General features: G+C 35.7%; 1 protein-coding gene across 1 annotated transcript in view; it reads right to left on the bottom strand.

The window, feature by feature from the left end:
- LOC145256226 (trissin receptor-like) overlaps window positions 1-17,500 on the bottom strand; it is a 233,634-nt gene that overhangs the window by 191 nt on the left and 215,943 nt on the right. The window contains exon 4 of the mRNA XM_080114850.1: window positions 1-1,036. This exon is cut by the window's left edge and continues 191 nt beyond it. Within this exon, the coding sequence (XP_079970976.1) occupies window positions 1-1,036 (1,036 nt within the window). The remainder of the gene's footprint in view (window positions 1,037-17,500) is intronic.

The raw sequence follows: 17,500 nt of genomic DNA, 5'->3' as shown, positions 1-17,500 counted from the left end.
CAAACCAGAGGTAAATGACTGTTCTTATATGGTAAGGCAGCACCAGAACTGCAAATGTCCCGATGACCATTATGAGTAAACGGATTACTTTTTTTCTGGATTGGACCACCTTCTGCCTATTCGCAGATGGTATATTTTTATGGTAGTTGCCTCGGGCCTCGGTGGTGATAAATCTTACGTTATTACTGCGACATATCAAATCCAACTTTACTTGGCTGCGCCTTACTTTTTTTGTCATGCAACACGATGTATACTTCTTCGAATTGTACGCCGGAGAATCCTCATACAACTTTTCATCTACGGGCCTCGAACATATATGTACGCTGCTATCATTAGTGTTCGCATATGTATCCGAGTTACTTTCGCCGTCTGTGACCTCTGAAATATATTCCAGCTCTGTCTCGACTTGGGAAATGTTTGTATTGTTATGACATAAGCGACGTTTCTTTGATGTACACACCGCGCTCTTCATGGGCGACATTTCAACGCATTCTGCACGGCGAGAAATTGCAGGGCTGGATGCATATAGGCCTCCTGTACATATTTCCTTGGAGGAATTTGAACAGTTTGCGCCAGACATATTTTGATGATGTTGGTGTGGTAGTTTTCGGCGTTGATAATTTACCTGCTGGTTTATTTCTGCGTTTAGAGCAAAATTCCTTGTGCTGCTACTCTGCCAAAGTGTCGTAGCTATCTTACAATACATAAAGCTCAGGATGAACAGTGGCAGAATGTACCAGACTATTAAATTGGCGAGGACGTACGCGTTTGTATTGATGTTGTCCGATCTGATATAGCAATATGTCTTCTCTCCTAGCGTGAAAGTATCGTGGTCAATTAGATGTGGAGAGTTGTAAGCTGCAAGTGCCAACCATATGAGAACCTGGGTGACTCGAAGACGGCGGAATGTGAACAATTGTTTGGCCTTGAGCGGGTACAGGATGGCCACGTAACGTTCAACAGATATAACAGAGAGTAACACAACTGGGATTGTCAAGCTCATGTAATGGACGAAATAATAGATCTTGCACATGGCCTGCAAATAGAAGAAGAAAGAATGTCCTATAAATGATAAAGATTAATGAACTCAATCAAAAACGTGAAACTTTTAAAAGAGAAATATATTTTTCCCAACATAAAATAAATTAATTCATGAACGTAATGAAAATCTATGGGATGTTGCGTGTATATAAAACAAAACAATATTTATCTAACAAATGTTGTTCACCTCCAAAATATTACTACTGAATATTAATCTGGCAATTATATCGATTCCAGATTTATACACAACAATCTTCAAATAACGTTGGGCTCGATGATGCTAGTTACCATTACAATTACATATTTTCACGCTGGACAAGTCGACGGAAATATCACTATGGAACGAAATATCCAATGGGAAGCTCACCAAAGAACAAGAAAAAACAGTACAAAAACTCCTACAAAATCTAAATAAAGCTACAAAGCTAACTGTTCTGTCTTTCTAATTCTGTGTGTAGGATGGAGTATTTTCGTACTCCTTTAAATCAAATTTTAAAATGAAAGTACATACTCCGTGCCCGTAGCAATACTAAATCATCCCATGTATATATATATATATATATATATATATATATATATATATATATATATATATATATATGTCTCTCTCTTTATGTATATATATATATATATATATATATATATATATAAAGAGAGAGAGAGAGAGTAAATGATTAAAAGTTCATGATGTTCACAATCTTATAATTTATTCCTCTAATTCAGTTTACTTATACAATTCTTGACAGTATCTGTTTCGTAGCGTAAAATCAATCACTTAATTATTATATCATTCAGTGAATATATTATGCCCTTAACGTATCAGAAGAAATAACAGCAATCAATCCGTCTAAATGAAATTGAAGCGTTATTTGGCATGATTAACATCCAAAGATTGGAAGATCTACTGCAAATTCCTTTATAGTTTTCCATTACGCCATATTGAATTCACATATATATATATATATATATATATATATATATATATATATATATATATATATACATATATATATATATATATATATCCACACTACCGATCTCTCAAATACATGTATATTTAATCACAATATAATATATATATTATCTATATAAATATAATATATATATAGTATATATATATATATATATATATATATATATATATAAATGTAATATTTGTATTATATATAAAAATACAATATATACATATATATAATATAAAGCTGAATGTGGGTGTGTGTCTGGTCACTAACAGGCTGCTATATGGTTGACTATTTGAAAAAAACTGATTACATATAATGATAGAAGATGTATCGAGACACAGGAATGGGCATGTTTGATCCTGGAGAACGGTGGTTCATTAAAATTGTGGGGACTGTGTTCGCGCGTGGTCAACGAAGTGTAGAAATAAAAAAAATAATAATTTAAACAAAATGATTACAAGTGTTTTTGATATAGATTTACATAATAATAATAATTTGATAAGTATGTTTTAACTTAAATAGGGATGGTATAATAAGATTGTGGGGTCTGCGTTCGCGCCTAGCCTCCATAGAATGGAAATATGTCACAAAGATTAACAAGGTTTTTTAATATAGATCCACAGAATATTGTGATAAGTGTTTTAGTGTGAACGGGTATGGTATAATAAATGATGGGGTTTATCTAGTTTATTTTTACTTTCATCATATTTTATTTTGGTTTTGATAACCCCGATTTCGATGCTATCTCTTTACAACCCGTCCTTTCCATAACCTCTCATACTTTAATAAATCAAAGTAAATTTGCTGTAGGCTGTTTTTGAACCCAGTTAACGACGTGTACTTTTGCTAGTAATATATATAATATAATAGAATATATATAATTATATATATATATAAATGTAATTATATTTATATATCTCATATATATATATATATATATATAAAAATATTTATAGCTATTTATATATCTCATATATATATATATATATCTCATATATATACATATATATATATATTTATATATGTCATATACATACACATATATATATTTATATATGTCATATACATGCACATATATATATATTTCGAATATTCTTCTTATTTATATGGAAAGGGACAACCCGTTTCCATGTAACACTTCTATCCTGCCTATTTTTCAAAAAAATGTACGCATTTTTAAAACCTAGTTCTTTTTTCTCTATATCTGTGCAACCATTTTTTGATGAGAAAGATCAGACAATAAAAAAATTCTTTAGTCAGCCCTTTTCCAACTAACTCCATAATTATTTTATTCAGATCAGAATTTCTATCTTATACCCCTGGAATGTCCTTTTGCGTTTAGTACACCCTATGATCCATATCAGCTGCTTCATCCAGCATCCATTCTGCTGTAAATCGAGCTCCCATTTTACGTCTTTACGAAATCGACGACTGTTTGTTCAAATGTTTACTTATCGTTTCTTTGGCATAGTTGTTCTACTAATGAGAGCTTTGTCTTATTTTCTAACAATTACCTTTTTGCGACATACACCAAAGCTCATTTACCTAAATGTTTGTGGTCGGCTTCTAATTATTATCATTTTTCTTTTCATCACACTAATTCACTCGGAGCTCCTTGCTTGGACTCTTGGAACATCTATTAAACTAAGAAAAAATTCCCCTTAACTAAATAACCCCCATCCTCTGCGCCAAATCCTACTTGCGCACTGAATTCAAACTGTTGCTAGGATTTCTGTAATTTTTTTTTCTCCCATCAGAGCGTCCAAGCTCCCAAGACAAGGATGTCTTTAAAAAAAGTATAAGGTTCTATCTTTACTTCCTACGTACTTACGGTATATTTTACGTTTTCTTCCTTCTTATTACTATGTATGATGTTCCTGTGGTACCGACTCTAATACTCCTTTGGGTTCCTTAGGAATTTTCGTATCCTTCAACGCCGGTCTTTTTAATTTATTGTGCCGAGACTTAAATTTCTGCTCGGTTCAGCTGTGTGCAGCATGATTTAAAAGCAGACAATATCGCATGCTCCCATCTATATTTTTCCTAACAGAGGCATATCTAATTTTGTCTCTTTGCAAGTTATTCTTCTTGCTAAAAATGTTATGTCCATAAAAAAAACCAAAATAATTATCTATTTTGGCTTATCTCATCCGAAAAATCTCTAATAAAAACCCGTTTACGTAAGTTTCTATTGCCCTCTCTCTAAAATTCTACCATATTTCAAGGTCAACCATTTGTTTCAATTATCGCCTGATTTTGAATTTTTTTTTATTAATTGCTTCTTTAATTAAAATGTATCTACTTCTTTATAGCCTGACTTCCTTGCATGAAATAGAATATTTATGCGTACATGTAAGATCAATTTCTACAATATTTTTTCAAACATCTATAGCATTTTCAAAAAATACATTATTACATTTAACTATGATTTGCATAAAAAAACATCCCACTTATAACTTTTTTCGACAAATATATAGTTAGTCTTTTTTTTACTGTAACAACACTAACAACAATAACAACAAAGTCTGTTTAAAATTGCCCCTTTGTAAAAAAAAAATGAAAGAAAACTAGGAAACATAAAAGTCCAACTAGGACCAAACTGATTTTTGCCGTTTTAAAAAGTACATGCGACTTTGAAAACTCTTTTGATTGACAGCCGACAAAACCCAAAACAATTTACACACCGGCACATATTTTATAACATTAATCTATGACTCAGTGTATATCAAATACATTCTTTGTTTTTTCTCTACATCATCTGTGTGTGTGGCTGTATATTTCAAAACGATAATTTATTTATTAATGAAATACGCATGGTTACTTGTTTTACAACTGTTTCTTTTTTTCATTCATATTTACGATTGTTTTTTTTCTTTTGCGGCATATCATTTCTTTTTATGTATTTTTTTTCGTGTGTATGCATACACTTCTTTTTTTTTACAGTGTGTGTAAGTGTGCGATAAATATTCTAGCCTATTTCCGTGTGTTTTAAGGACCGTATTTTGTGACTATTTTTTCTTATTTTATACTTATTTTATTATGTGTGAATTTCGTCTCGCAGTTTTTTTTCCCCCAAAGGACCCTTAGTTCTTTCCGTGGTATCAGCCAGCTCCATTTTTCCCGCACCTTTGTAGGGTTCTCTGGTAACAAGCACCAAATCGCAATAAATGTTGAATAGTAGGGGTATATATTTAACGATGACGCGGAGTTCATATTGGGGCAGAAGGTAAGCTCTCTCTACCGTGCTAGAAAATTACTTACGCCTGAAAGTATCATGTACCTCTATAAGGCCACCATTCGCCCATGTATGGAGCATTGTTGCCACATTTGGAATTATGCATCTGCTGCTTGTCTCTCACCCCTGGTCAGGGTTCAAAAGACAGTCGCCGACCTGATAGGTCCTTAACTGTCATCTAGGCTTCAGGCTCTGTCCCATAGACGAAAGTTTTGCATCTCTCTGCATTTTTTACAAATACTTTAATGCTGAATTCTCTGACGAACTGCAAGCACTTGTACCTCCTTGACGTGACTACGCCGGACAAACCCGACAAGCAACTAAGTCCTACCTCTTTACACTAGATACCCCTAGGTGTAAGGAAACTTTTACTCCAATAGTTTCTTCACCAGAACTGCATGTCTTTGGAACTCCCATCCAGGATTCTGCTTTGCAAACTGTACTAATATGCAGAAGTTAACAAAACTCTTTCTACTCACGTCCCTTGATAATGCTCCCGAAAACTATGTCCCCGATAGTAGTCCCCTACTTCAAAGTTGCACTGTGCCTTGTTTGGGGTAAAAAATAAATAAAACAATATTATTATTATTATTATTATTATTATTATTATTATTAGTTTTTGTTTTGAATACAAAGAGCCACTAGTGTTTCATCCTTTCTGGAATCATCAGCAGGGTGTTAGGATAAATGCAAGTCAAGAGATTCCCAATATGCATTTTATCTCCAAGACGATTACCTCTGTCTAGCCTGTATGCGCAAAAAAAAAACAAAAAAAAACTTACCTGCCACTCTAAATCCTAGATCTGTTTCTTGTAAATTAATAACTCCTATCCCTTGAAGGCTAACAATCTGCTCCTTCCCACCAAACCGCCACAACTCCTACATTTCACTCCGTTTTGTACTGGAATCGTTAACTTCCAGCCCCTGACTCTCACATACTAACTGCTTAGTCATCACTAAACATCTATACAATTCTACCCTCTAGACATGCATTGGAGTTCATTCCTATTCCAGTTGGGATTAAACAGCCAAAGTATGTACTCGGAAGCAAAGCACACCGCACTGCATTACACAACTGTCCCCTCTTAGATATCTTTGCAGCGCTAATACGAAACTGAACCAATGCTCCTTGCTATGCTAAATGTCCATAACTTTTACTTGAAAGCTGAAAACATCTTCTCTCAATAATAGAAACTCACCTTGTACCTCCAACTTTATTCGCACCTACTAAAACCAGCCCATATATCTATTTATCAAATTACACATGACACAAAACTTACTGTTTTACCCGTACTATATTGCACTCGCATCTCATGCCCTGCTATCATCTAAAATATAGTTTTGGCACAACTCGTAGTTCAATTCTTAACTCCTACTCACACTTTAATATTATACTAGACCCAAGCTCACATGGATAAAAAAAATAAATAAATAAAAAAACAAATAAAAAAGAAAAAAAATGATAAAACATATATATAAACAAAAGTGAAAGCCTCTAACCACACTATCTCCTAACAAGCATCCTTACAATCATAGTTGCTTACACTGCATGAGCTCTACTCAACCCCTTTATCCAGTAACAATGAAATAACAATATCCCTAATCCACTTTGAGGAGTGTAACTATTTAGCAGATATAACCTCTACAAACTAACCCAATAACATTATCTAACCACGCGGGGTCGCAGAAATACCTGGATTAGAACCCAGGCGCGGAGCAAACCCTCTCAGTGGTGACGGACCCAGTAGATCTTTCCAGATCATCCGTCTAGTAGAAGGAAAACTCTGAAACTAAACCAAAGAAGAGGGAGGCCTCTTCAGTCTTGGATGACAGCCTTCCTAGAGCTGGTGACTCAAACAAATTACCGGTTTGCAATACCTAAATTGCTTAAGGAGTAGATAGGTCCTGCCTATCGCCCGGCTTCCATACTCCTTCTTTGCCTATTAGTAAGGCGCAGAGATACTATCACAGTGATTCGACAGAAACACCCATTGGTAGATCTTGTTTCTTGTCTAGGGCAATTAACGCCGTTTCCCCACTCCCGACACACCCCACCCCTAAAGCTGGGCACTTGAGAATGCTTGAGTACCACATATGCCTGAGCAATTAGATTGGGTTGACCTTCCTCTGATGGGTTGAGGGTACCGGATTGACAGTTACTGGCTGCTGTTTCCGACTGGTAGTACAGGAGCCCTAACTCTTTGGTAGCGCTTAGAGCGGCTGCTCCATCAACAGTTGAATAATATCGGGATGTTTGCAGTGCCATGGCGCGCATGGAAAGGGACCCTGCACTCATCCCCAGTGGGCTTTCCTGAGGCCACAGTCCTAGTGGATGGAGGGTCAGCTGATGGTCTACTTGTGATGCATGTGTGATATTCTGCATAACCTCCTGTTCGGCTTCCCCTAACCCAACTGAAACTCGTTAAAAAACATGACAGTACAATCTAAAAATAAGCTTAAACCAGGCTTAGGGTCAAACAAATCCAACTTGCCTCCTCCCTTGAGGCTTGCATTCACAAATATCCGTGGGCTTAGAACTAATTTAGCTGATGTTGAAGCATTTTTCCTAACAAATACCCCGGATATCTTAGCACTAAGTGAGACTAACCTACACTCCTCCATCCCCTCTAACTACTTTAACATGCTTGGATATCTCCCACTCTGCCGTAAGGACTCTGACAGACATATGCACGGACTTGGAGTTTATATTCGTAATACCCTTCCCCTGACTAGAGAAACAAACCTAGAAACGGATGATCAAGCCTTTATGTGCTTTAGACTAATCATGCAACACAACATTAGCTACTTTTACTTTCTCTACCGCTCTCCCTCGACCCAAGACTGCACCATAATAAACAAAGTATCTGACAGATTAGACACAGCACTCTCCTTCGACACTAGCGCCCAAGTACATGTATTTGGTGACTTTAATGTCCATCACAAAAACTGGCTTGGATTCTCTACTTATACAGATGCAACAGGCAGCGCAACTCATAGCTTCTCTGTATCTCACTCCCTATCGCAAATTGTTACTTTTCCAACCCGCTTCCCTGATCAGGAAGAACAACACGCATCACTATTAGATCTGTTTTTGACCACAATTCCTGATGATTGTGTAACGAAAGCCGACAGCCCACTTGGGAACGCTGATCATGCAGTAATAATGGTTGAAATCGCCCTAAACTCTAGACCCAAAACTGAAGAGTCAGTGCTCAAAACAACGAGATATTATAAAAAGGCTGACTGGGAAGCTATCAGAGATCTTATCAGAGACGCCCCATGGGGAAATATTTTTTTCTCTTCCTGCTGAACAGTGTGCAACTGAGACCACTGAATGGTTCAAAACTGCAATCTAAGCGCATGTTCCCATGCGGAAATTCTATAGCAAGCCCCACTCTCCCCAATGGTTTACTTCGACTTGCGCAACTGTCATTGCTCAAAGGCAGCATGCATTCCGCAGGTTTAACCGACATAAGTCCAGTTCAAACAGACAAAAATACATAGAAGCTAGAAGTAACGTTAAGAAAGAAATAGCGACAGCTAAGAGGGAATTTACGGAAACCACTAAAAAACGCATCGAAGCACAAAAATTAGGAACTCGTGACTTCTGGAAAATCTACAACAGTGTAGTAAAAAATGGGCAATCAACAATTCCCCCACTAATCAACAATCACGAGGTTCTTTGCTCAGCAACCGAGAAGGCTAACATGCTTGCCAGTCGGTTTGCCTCCAACTCTACACTGGACCCTCTAAACCACCCCCTACTTGACTTTCCTATGCGGACAGACGCCAAGCTAGACGATCTGGAAATCACCCCTGCTCAGGTGCATGCTATCATAAAAAACCTTGACACTTCCAAAGCATGTGGACCCGACCTCATCCCACCTGTGCTATTAAAAAAGTGCTCAGCCGAAGTAGCTCCAGTTCTCTCAAAACTCTACAACAATTGCCTTAATGAATCTTGCTTTCCGAGCTGTTGGAAAACTGCTTCTGTGGTACCAGTATTCAAGAATTCTGGCGAAAGAACTGACCCAATAAATATCGCCCTATTAGCCTCCTCCCACTTTTTGCCAAAATATTTGAGACCTTAATTAACCATGCTCTAGTCCAGCACCTTACAGATGCTAAACTTCTGACAGACCATCAATATGGATTTAGACAAGCCCGTTCCACGGCAGACATCCTCACTGTAATCTCTGAACGCATATACCATTCACTGGACAAAGCGGGAGAGGGCAGAGTGGTAGCTCTAGATATATCTAAGGCTTTTGACAGGGTATGGCATGAGGGTCTTCTCAGGAAGATTAGATCTTACGGTATCACTGGTAGAATACTTAACATAATTAAATCCTTTTAGATAAGAAAAAATCCAGGTTGTCCTCGACGGTCGTACGTCGAAACAATATAATATAAATGCCGGAGTGCCCCAGGGATCTATCCTTGGTCCTCTGCTGTTCCTGATATTCATAAATGACCTTCCCGACAAAATTGCCTCTGAGATGGGTATATATGCTGATGACACCACACTCTATAGCAGGCACGACAGGAAAACAAATGAACATATATCTAAAGTAATGGCAGAAACACTAGAGGATGACCTCAAATCAGTAGTGGAATGGGGACAAAAATGGATGGTAACGTTCAATGCCACCAAGACAAAACTGGTTTCATTCAATAATTACAAGAAACCTTCTCTACCACCTATAGCAATGGCCAACAACTCTTTAGCTGAGAGTACGTCTTTCAAGCTCCTTGGCCTAACGTTCACAGGAAACATGAGCTGGAACAATTACATCGAGGGCATTGCCAGGGCCGCCGCGAGGACGGTGGGCTCTCTCTACCGTGCTAGAAAACTGCTAACACCCGAAAGTATCTTGTACCTCTATAAGGCCACTATTCGCCCATGTATGGAGTATTGCTGTCATATTTGGGCCGGTGCATCGGCTACTATGACAGTGTTCAAAAGAGAGTCGCAAATCTGATAGGCCCTAAACTGGCATCTAAACTTCAGCCTCTGTCCCATCGTCGAAACGTTGCATCCCTCTGCCTGTTCTACAAGTATTTTAATGGTGAATGCTCTGAAGAACTGCAAGCACTTGTGCCCTCACGACGTGAACACCCTCGACAGACCCGACAGGCTGCAAAATCCCACCCCCACACTGTAGAGATCCCTAGATGTAAAAGATCTTTCTACTCCAGTAGTTTCTTCCCCAGAACTGCTAGACTTTGGAATTCCATTCCAGGTCACTGCTTCCCCAACTGTACTGACATGCATAAGTTCAAGTGCAACGTGAACCAACATCTCGCTGCCCTAATCCCTACATAGTGCCCCAGTAGATGTGTCCCCTGATAGTAGCCCCCTACACCAAAGTGGCAATGTGCCTTGTTTGGGGTGAAAATGTAATAAAAAAAAAAATTCGAACCCAGGCGACGGAAGTCATGTCTAGTTTCATTAACAAGGAGTCAAACCACTAGGTTACAATAAACCTCGAGAAATGCATTTGAAATTTGAAATTTATTATGATGAAATGCTTTTAGTGTCAGTTCGAGTCATCTTATTATTATATGAGGATTTGCATGTGTTAGTTAAGTTGACCGACTTTATTACAACCGAAAGTGCTCAACGAAAAGTAGCAAATTTCTTAAAGGCGTTGATATTATTTACTACAATAATTCTAAAATAGCTACACACACTAGGATTTCATCCCCTCGGGAATCATCAGTTCAGGGTTTCACGGGTAACGCCAGTCGAGAGATTATAAACTTTGCAACAGAAGGCATGTCTGGCTTCATTAGCAAGGACCCGAATCACTAGCCTTCCATAAACATCGAGAGGTACAGTTTAAATTAAACATTTATTCTTATTAAAGAATTTAAGTGTCAGTCTGAGTAATCTTATCATCATTCGATGATCTACCCGTATTAGCTAAGTTGATCGACTGAATTACAACTGAATGTGCTCAACGAGAAGAAACAAGTTTCTTAAAGAGGCTGACATTATTATTTACTATAAAAATTATTAAATACCTACATACCCTAGTGTTTCATCCTTTCGGGAATCATATATATATATATATATATATATATATATATATATATATATATATATATATATATATATATATATATATAATCATATATATATATATATATTATGTAAGATGTAGCTTCGTATATTATATTTAATATTAAATCTTCCAGAAAATAATAAAAACACAAAAAAAGACCAAAGAATAACCCTAGGAACTAGGAAATAAAACAGTAGATAATGCAAGCTATTACAAGAGTTATACCTATATATTTTGTGAATACATTTGTAAACTACTTAAAATTCATACACTTTTCTCTCCTCGGCTAGCTTAGTTTGCTTGATTATGTGGCATATATGGCTCGTAGTTTCTAATCCATATTAACATACACACACGTATACATGTGTATAGGTATATATGTTTGTATATATATATATATATATATATATATATATATGTATATATATATTAATGAATACAATTATTTGTGTGCATTAGCAGAAAATAGTATAAGAGTTTCAACATAATGTCTCAATATTTACTTAATTGAAATAAAATAATTTCTTTTTAGTTTCAGATGTATCAGGATGTATTGTTTGCAATTCCCCGCCAGATTTATGTAATGATTTGTATAACTACTCCCCAAATAAATCAGCATCTTGTTTTACTTCTTGAATTTGTGGATAACTTTGATCCTATCGACCAATTTCGACATGAAAATTCCAGTGATTACCTATTGCGCGGCTCCGGCTAGGTACAACGTTCAGCTTATAACGAGCATTTGTTTGTAAGGTTTCACTAACCTTACAAATGGAATTGCCGGGGGATTTATTCGGGAATAAGTGGTCCTAATTAAAGAAAACATTACTTCATTTTCGGCGATATTGCAGAACACTCAATAGAGAGTGTAGATCAAATAGGGTTCCACTAGAAACTAGATTAGATTGAAGTTTGAACGAGGATCATAATGCAAGCGTTTATATATTAAAAGAACAGTTTGTATACTGGACTAAACATTTAATTGGGAATCGATATTCTGAACTCCGAAGTTTATTTGTGGAGGTCACACATCTTTATTCCCTTTCTGTGCGCAGATGGCTGTGTTTGCGTTACAACATTACCTTCATAGGCTGTGTGAATCCGGTCTTACGTGATTTCATAGGCAGGCGCTTGCTCCACAGCGAAGTACTCCGTCCGTGCCTTTGATGTAAGAATGCGTGTACGAGCAATATCGGCGTCACAGGAATACGCTTGTATAAGACATAATCTGCCAGTCTTAAGATCTAATCAAAGGGACTTTTTTGTGAAACTTGGCTGTGCATTGAATATAATTTTTTTTCTGAAATATACTGTGATTGCCATTCAAACTGTTTTTTTATGTTTATGAAATGTTAGACTATGACTAGAAATACTGTTTTTCATATGTTCTTTTCAACCCATTGACTCCTTACACTAAAAACCCCTAAAGAAAAAATAAATAACTAAATTATTAAACTTATTTTAAAAGGATTTAAATGGCAATACGATGTAATTGTGTGCGGCTTTTTTACGTGTCTGTTACTTGGGAAGAGTTTTATCTTAAAAGGTCGTGTATATATTGGTAAAACTTACAATTGACTTGATACATAAAAACTCCTCTTTCACAATGTAATGGCAAAAATATGGTGGGTAATGACAAAACATATATTACACTGCCTCTTAGATACGTGGGAAAATATAAAATCCAACGAATAATAGCTTAAACAATGAATAAATAAAATATATTTTAGCGTGTAAAACTCTTTAGAAACAAATATAAGGTTATTTTATTGTTTGTTCTGCTTTTTATTAAATACTTAACTCTTTCTTGTAAGAGTTCAGAATGTAATTTTAACTTGATGTTCAAATAGCTTTTTGCTAGGACCAAACATGTTAGAATTGTTTCAGAGCTGCATGAAGCAAACAGAGCATTAAGTACTAAAATTTATGCTGACAATTCTTTTTACACATAGAAATAAACGTAACTGCGTGTGTAAGTCGATAATATTTTATTGCCTATAAATTGTGTAAAATGTTCTCAACAGACCGATATGAATGTACAAGTTTATATACGCGTAACACCAAATACAAATTTTGTATGAGTACAAACAGAACGTTTTATATCATACATATTTCTGTTTACATTTGAACATATAAAACCTCAAAATAAAGGGCAGTTAGTTGTATTTTTCTATATGCAAGATGAAAAATAACACCGCGTACTATTTCAACTAAAAGCAGTTGTAAATCCTACGAAGACGGGTGTGGTACCAACAAAACAATTAAACTTTTGTGCCAAAGCATGTGGTACAATGGGGAAAGGGTGACTGGTTACTTTTAATGCATTTACAACCAAGCTTCCATCTTTGCATCATCAACGCCCTGATCCCCATCTGGAATCAATTGAAATGAATGGCTCTCGTCTTGGGGAGGCCTCATATTTTGACAAACATCGGAGCTTCACTTTTACACCTGATCGAAAATGAAACACGTTCATCAAATCTGTTGCCAAAGCCGCTGGAAAGATGGTGGGATCCTTCTATCGTTCCGGTAGATATTTCACTACTGATGCATTTCTCTATCTATATAAGAGCCAAGTTCGTCCAAGGATATAATAATGTTGCCACATCTGAACAGTAGCTGCTAGAAAGGGTTTATCCTGCCTTGATAGAGTGCAAAATAGACTTTGTAGCCTCAAAGGAGATGTCCTGTTTTTCACGGCAATCGCTATCTCACAGAAGAGATGCAGTGAGTTTTGCTTTGCTTTATCGTTATATTCATGCCGAGTGCTCGACTGAGATTCAGTGTATAGTCCTCTCTTGCCAAACTTTTACAAGAAACAGTCATCTAGTTGAAAACAATATCAATAATTCCCCCACTGTTTATCTGTGCCTTAACCTAAACGTAGATTCCATGAACAAAGCTTCTTTCTTAGAACTACACTCCTGTTGAACTCTCTTCCGGTTTCCTGCTTTCCAGCTGATAACAATATGACTGCCTTAAAATCCAATGTAAACATGTTGTTGATAAGCTGTCCCTTTAAGTAAAAAAATGTTGTTGATAAGCCGTCCCCTTAAGTAAAAAAAATGCTAATGATTACTATATTGTAACTCATTAACCCTTATCATCGAGTGGACCTACGGTCTTGACAAGTGGTGATGCAGATGTAAAAGAAATAATAAATGATGCATTTGTCCGAGATGAATGGAGTCTGTGTATGATCGTTCGCAGTGCGCTTTGTCATATGAGTGTCGTTCTACAATTTTAATTTCCTTTCTTATAAATGGAATTAATGAAGAGCAACAAAGACAGTTGGTACAATTAAATTAACAACGTTTTGTGTTTCATGCTTTATTATGAATATAGGAACCACTATATTCAGATTCTCACACCGACAATTCTTGCAACACAGAGGTTAATACGTAAAGTCAGCCATGGTAACGATGTTATTTTAATTAAGACGCCCATTATGATATTGTTCTATCACATGGTGTTCACCATGCATCATGAGTATTTGTATTAATGATTTTCAACTATCGCTACCATCAAACCACTAATACATATTTCCTTTACTCTACACGGACCATTACTTTTATGCATGTTAAACAAATCAAATCTCTACCACATTTATATTTATATCTTTACGTTGTTATACGCTCACCTTTTACTACAGACTAAATATCAGCACGCACTTTTTTCAACCAATTATACTTTTTTCGTAGCTTTTCTGCGATGTTACAGACTAATGTTTAAAAAACATACAATACTATTTTTAAGGTACGCTAATAAATAACGGTAACTTTGGTAAAAATCAATTTGGCAGCGTCCTTTGTGGTTGCCTCGTTAGGTTAAGGCGTCCTTTATAAAGCCATATAGCATGATTTCGATTAACATTACGTAAATGCTAGAGCTCTTAATAATTTCATCTCAGCTTAACATTTTATCACGTTCGGTTTCAGAGTCCTAAATCATGCAATGCTAACAGGAACGGATCTCTTATTAAAAGAATACCAACTGTTTTCCGTACCCGAGAAATAATTTTTAAAAAATCATCGATCCCACAATACTTTCGGCGGCACTTTTTACACAGCACATTTACATAAGAAGCGCCGGCACCTTTTACTTTGATGTTACAATAAGTGTTATAGTACTGTCTTTATAAATATGCCAACAAAATATTTCCATGGAAACTGTTACAAATAATGCTGCGGCAACTAATATTATTTTTATTTACTTACCCATGGTAAATTAGGATTTTAAATGATTTACCCTTAAGAATTAAAACAAAAATCGTAAACTTTTTCTGTCTATAATGCTTGGATATAATTTAAACAATATTTTCGGTCCAACAGAAGGTATTGAGGGCACTACAGCCTCGACCCGGTTATCAGCAGATGTACAGGAATGTAGAAGGTTCATAGAAGTGACTGTCCGGCACGTGCTGCTAGTGGCGCTCATGTCTGCCTCATTTGAGCCAGTAATGTATTAAGTGAGTGCAATAGTCGAGAACGAGTTTGCTTCCATCATAATGTATATTTGAATATCTGCCAAAAACTTTCGGCACACGCGGCGGATTCTGACGATATCATTAATAGAGTTTAGTATTTTATTAAAAAAAAACTGAACCATATTCAACCATCAATTTGGCATAAGACACTCATTCAAAGTAAACGGGCTATAACATTTTCTCGTTTTTGATGTGTTAAAACTCTAGTTTTATTTAGCACTTAAAAATTACACAGCATAAAATACGAATAGAAATATTAATAAAGCGCTCAGGTCTTGGGACGGAGGATTCACAGGAAATGTCGGGTGTGCCTCGGTAAGATTTACATCCTATAAAATTACCGAAAATTATTTTAATAAATATCTCGTTATTCATTGCATAACTTCCGATTAAAGTAATGTTTCATAGATTATTCAACGCGGTTCTAAACACGGAATTTAATAAGCATAAAAAAATACGGATAAAAAATATGATGTCACAAACTTGACGTAATAGAACATTCAAATCCGGGCAACGCCGGGTGCTTCTGTTGGTTAGATTTTGTAAATTGTGATAATCGAGTGAATATTATGAAACCTAAATAGATGTGCTTTCGGTATTTTCGAAAAAAATGGCCAACCATTAAGTCCTTCCTCCTCAACTGGGCAGTTTTCTATACGGAAGGGTCAGTTTTTGAGTCGACATTTTCGCAAAATCATCGTCCAGATTGGATTGCCTACGCTTAATTTCAACGCGCAGGAGATTGGAATATGAACGAATCTTTTTATACAAGAGGTGTGGTATCTCACTACATCGAAGATTGCCTAGATTGGAGTGATTGGGCAAAACAAATATATTTTTCGATTTTAGATAGTCTTCTAAACCTTTACAAGATTCTATTTTCTTTTTTGATTTTGTTTTTCTTTATTTTCTTAGTAGTGTTTGGGATTCTATTGTTCTGACTTTACTGTAATGATTTATACTACTACGATGCTTGATATTTTGTCAGACTAAGTAATTATAAAAAACAAGTATTTTGATAAAAAACATTTTTAGAGTTAAAGTCTTTATTACACCCAGAAAAAAATCTCATTTTCCTTATTTTGGATTCAGTTTGTATCTCACTATATTAACGCCAGTTTAGTTTTAATTGTTTTGTAAGTCAAATAATTATTTCCTACGCTAAAGATCAAATTATCCCTTGATTACATTGCCTCCGGATAGACTCATGTGTTATATATATATATATATATATATATATATGTATATATATATATATATTGATATGTAGTTTGCTTGAAGAATTGTGTGGGATAGGTATGTAGTAGAGATTTAGAAAGCTATCACAATGCGAGGGATGAAATATAGTCGTTGTTGGTAAGAGCAGACGAGATCAAGTGGCGATTTCAAAATCAATAAGTACATACATATATTTTATATATACATATATTTATTCGGTTGTATTGGTAAAATGTCTTACTTGTAATGTCTGCGACAAATTCCATTATTAATTTACGAATAGCTACCCAACTTCCGCTCCCTCATCTAGCCATGCTTTGAATCGATTTGTTCCGCTTACCATTTGAAAAGGGAAGTTTTCCGAAATTAAGGATTGTGACAGCCTTCGAAATCTCTACTATATATATATATATATATATATATATATATATATATATATATATAGATAGATAGATAGATAGATAGTTGAATGAATAGATAGATATAGATC

Source organism: Euprymna scolopes, chromosome 32 (assembly GCF_053919585.1).
Source record: "Euprymna scolopes isolate OS-2025 chromosome 32, ASM5391958v1, whole genome shotgun sequence".
Lineage (NCBI taxonomy): Eukaryota > Metazoa > Mollusca > Cephalopoda > Sepiida > Sepiolidae > Euprymna > Euprymna scolopes.
This window is presented reverse-complemented; position numbering and strand designations above follow the sequence as displayed.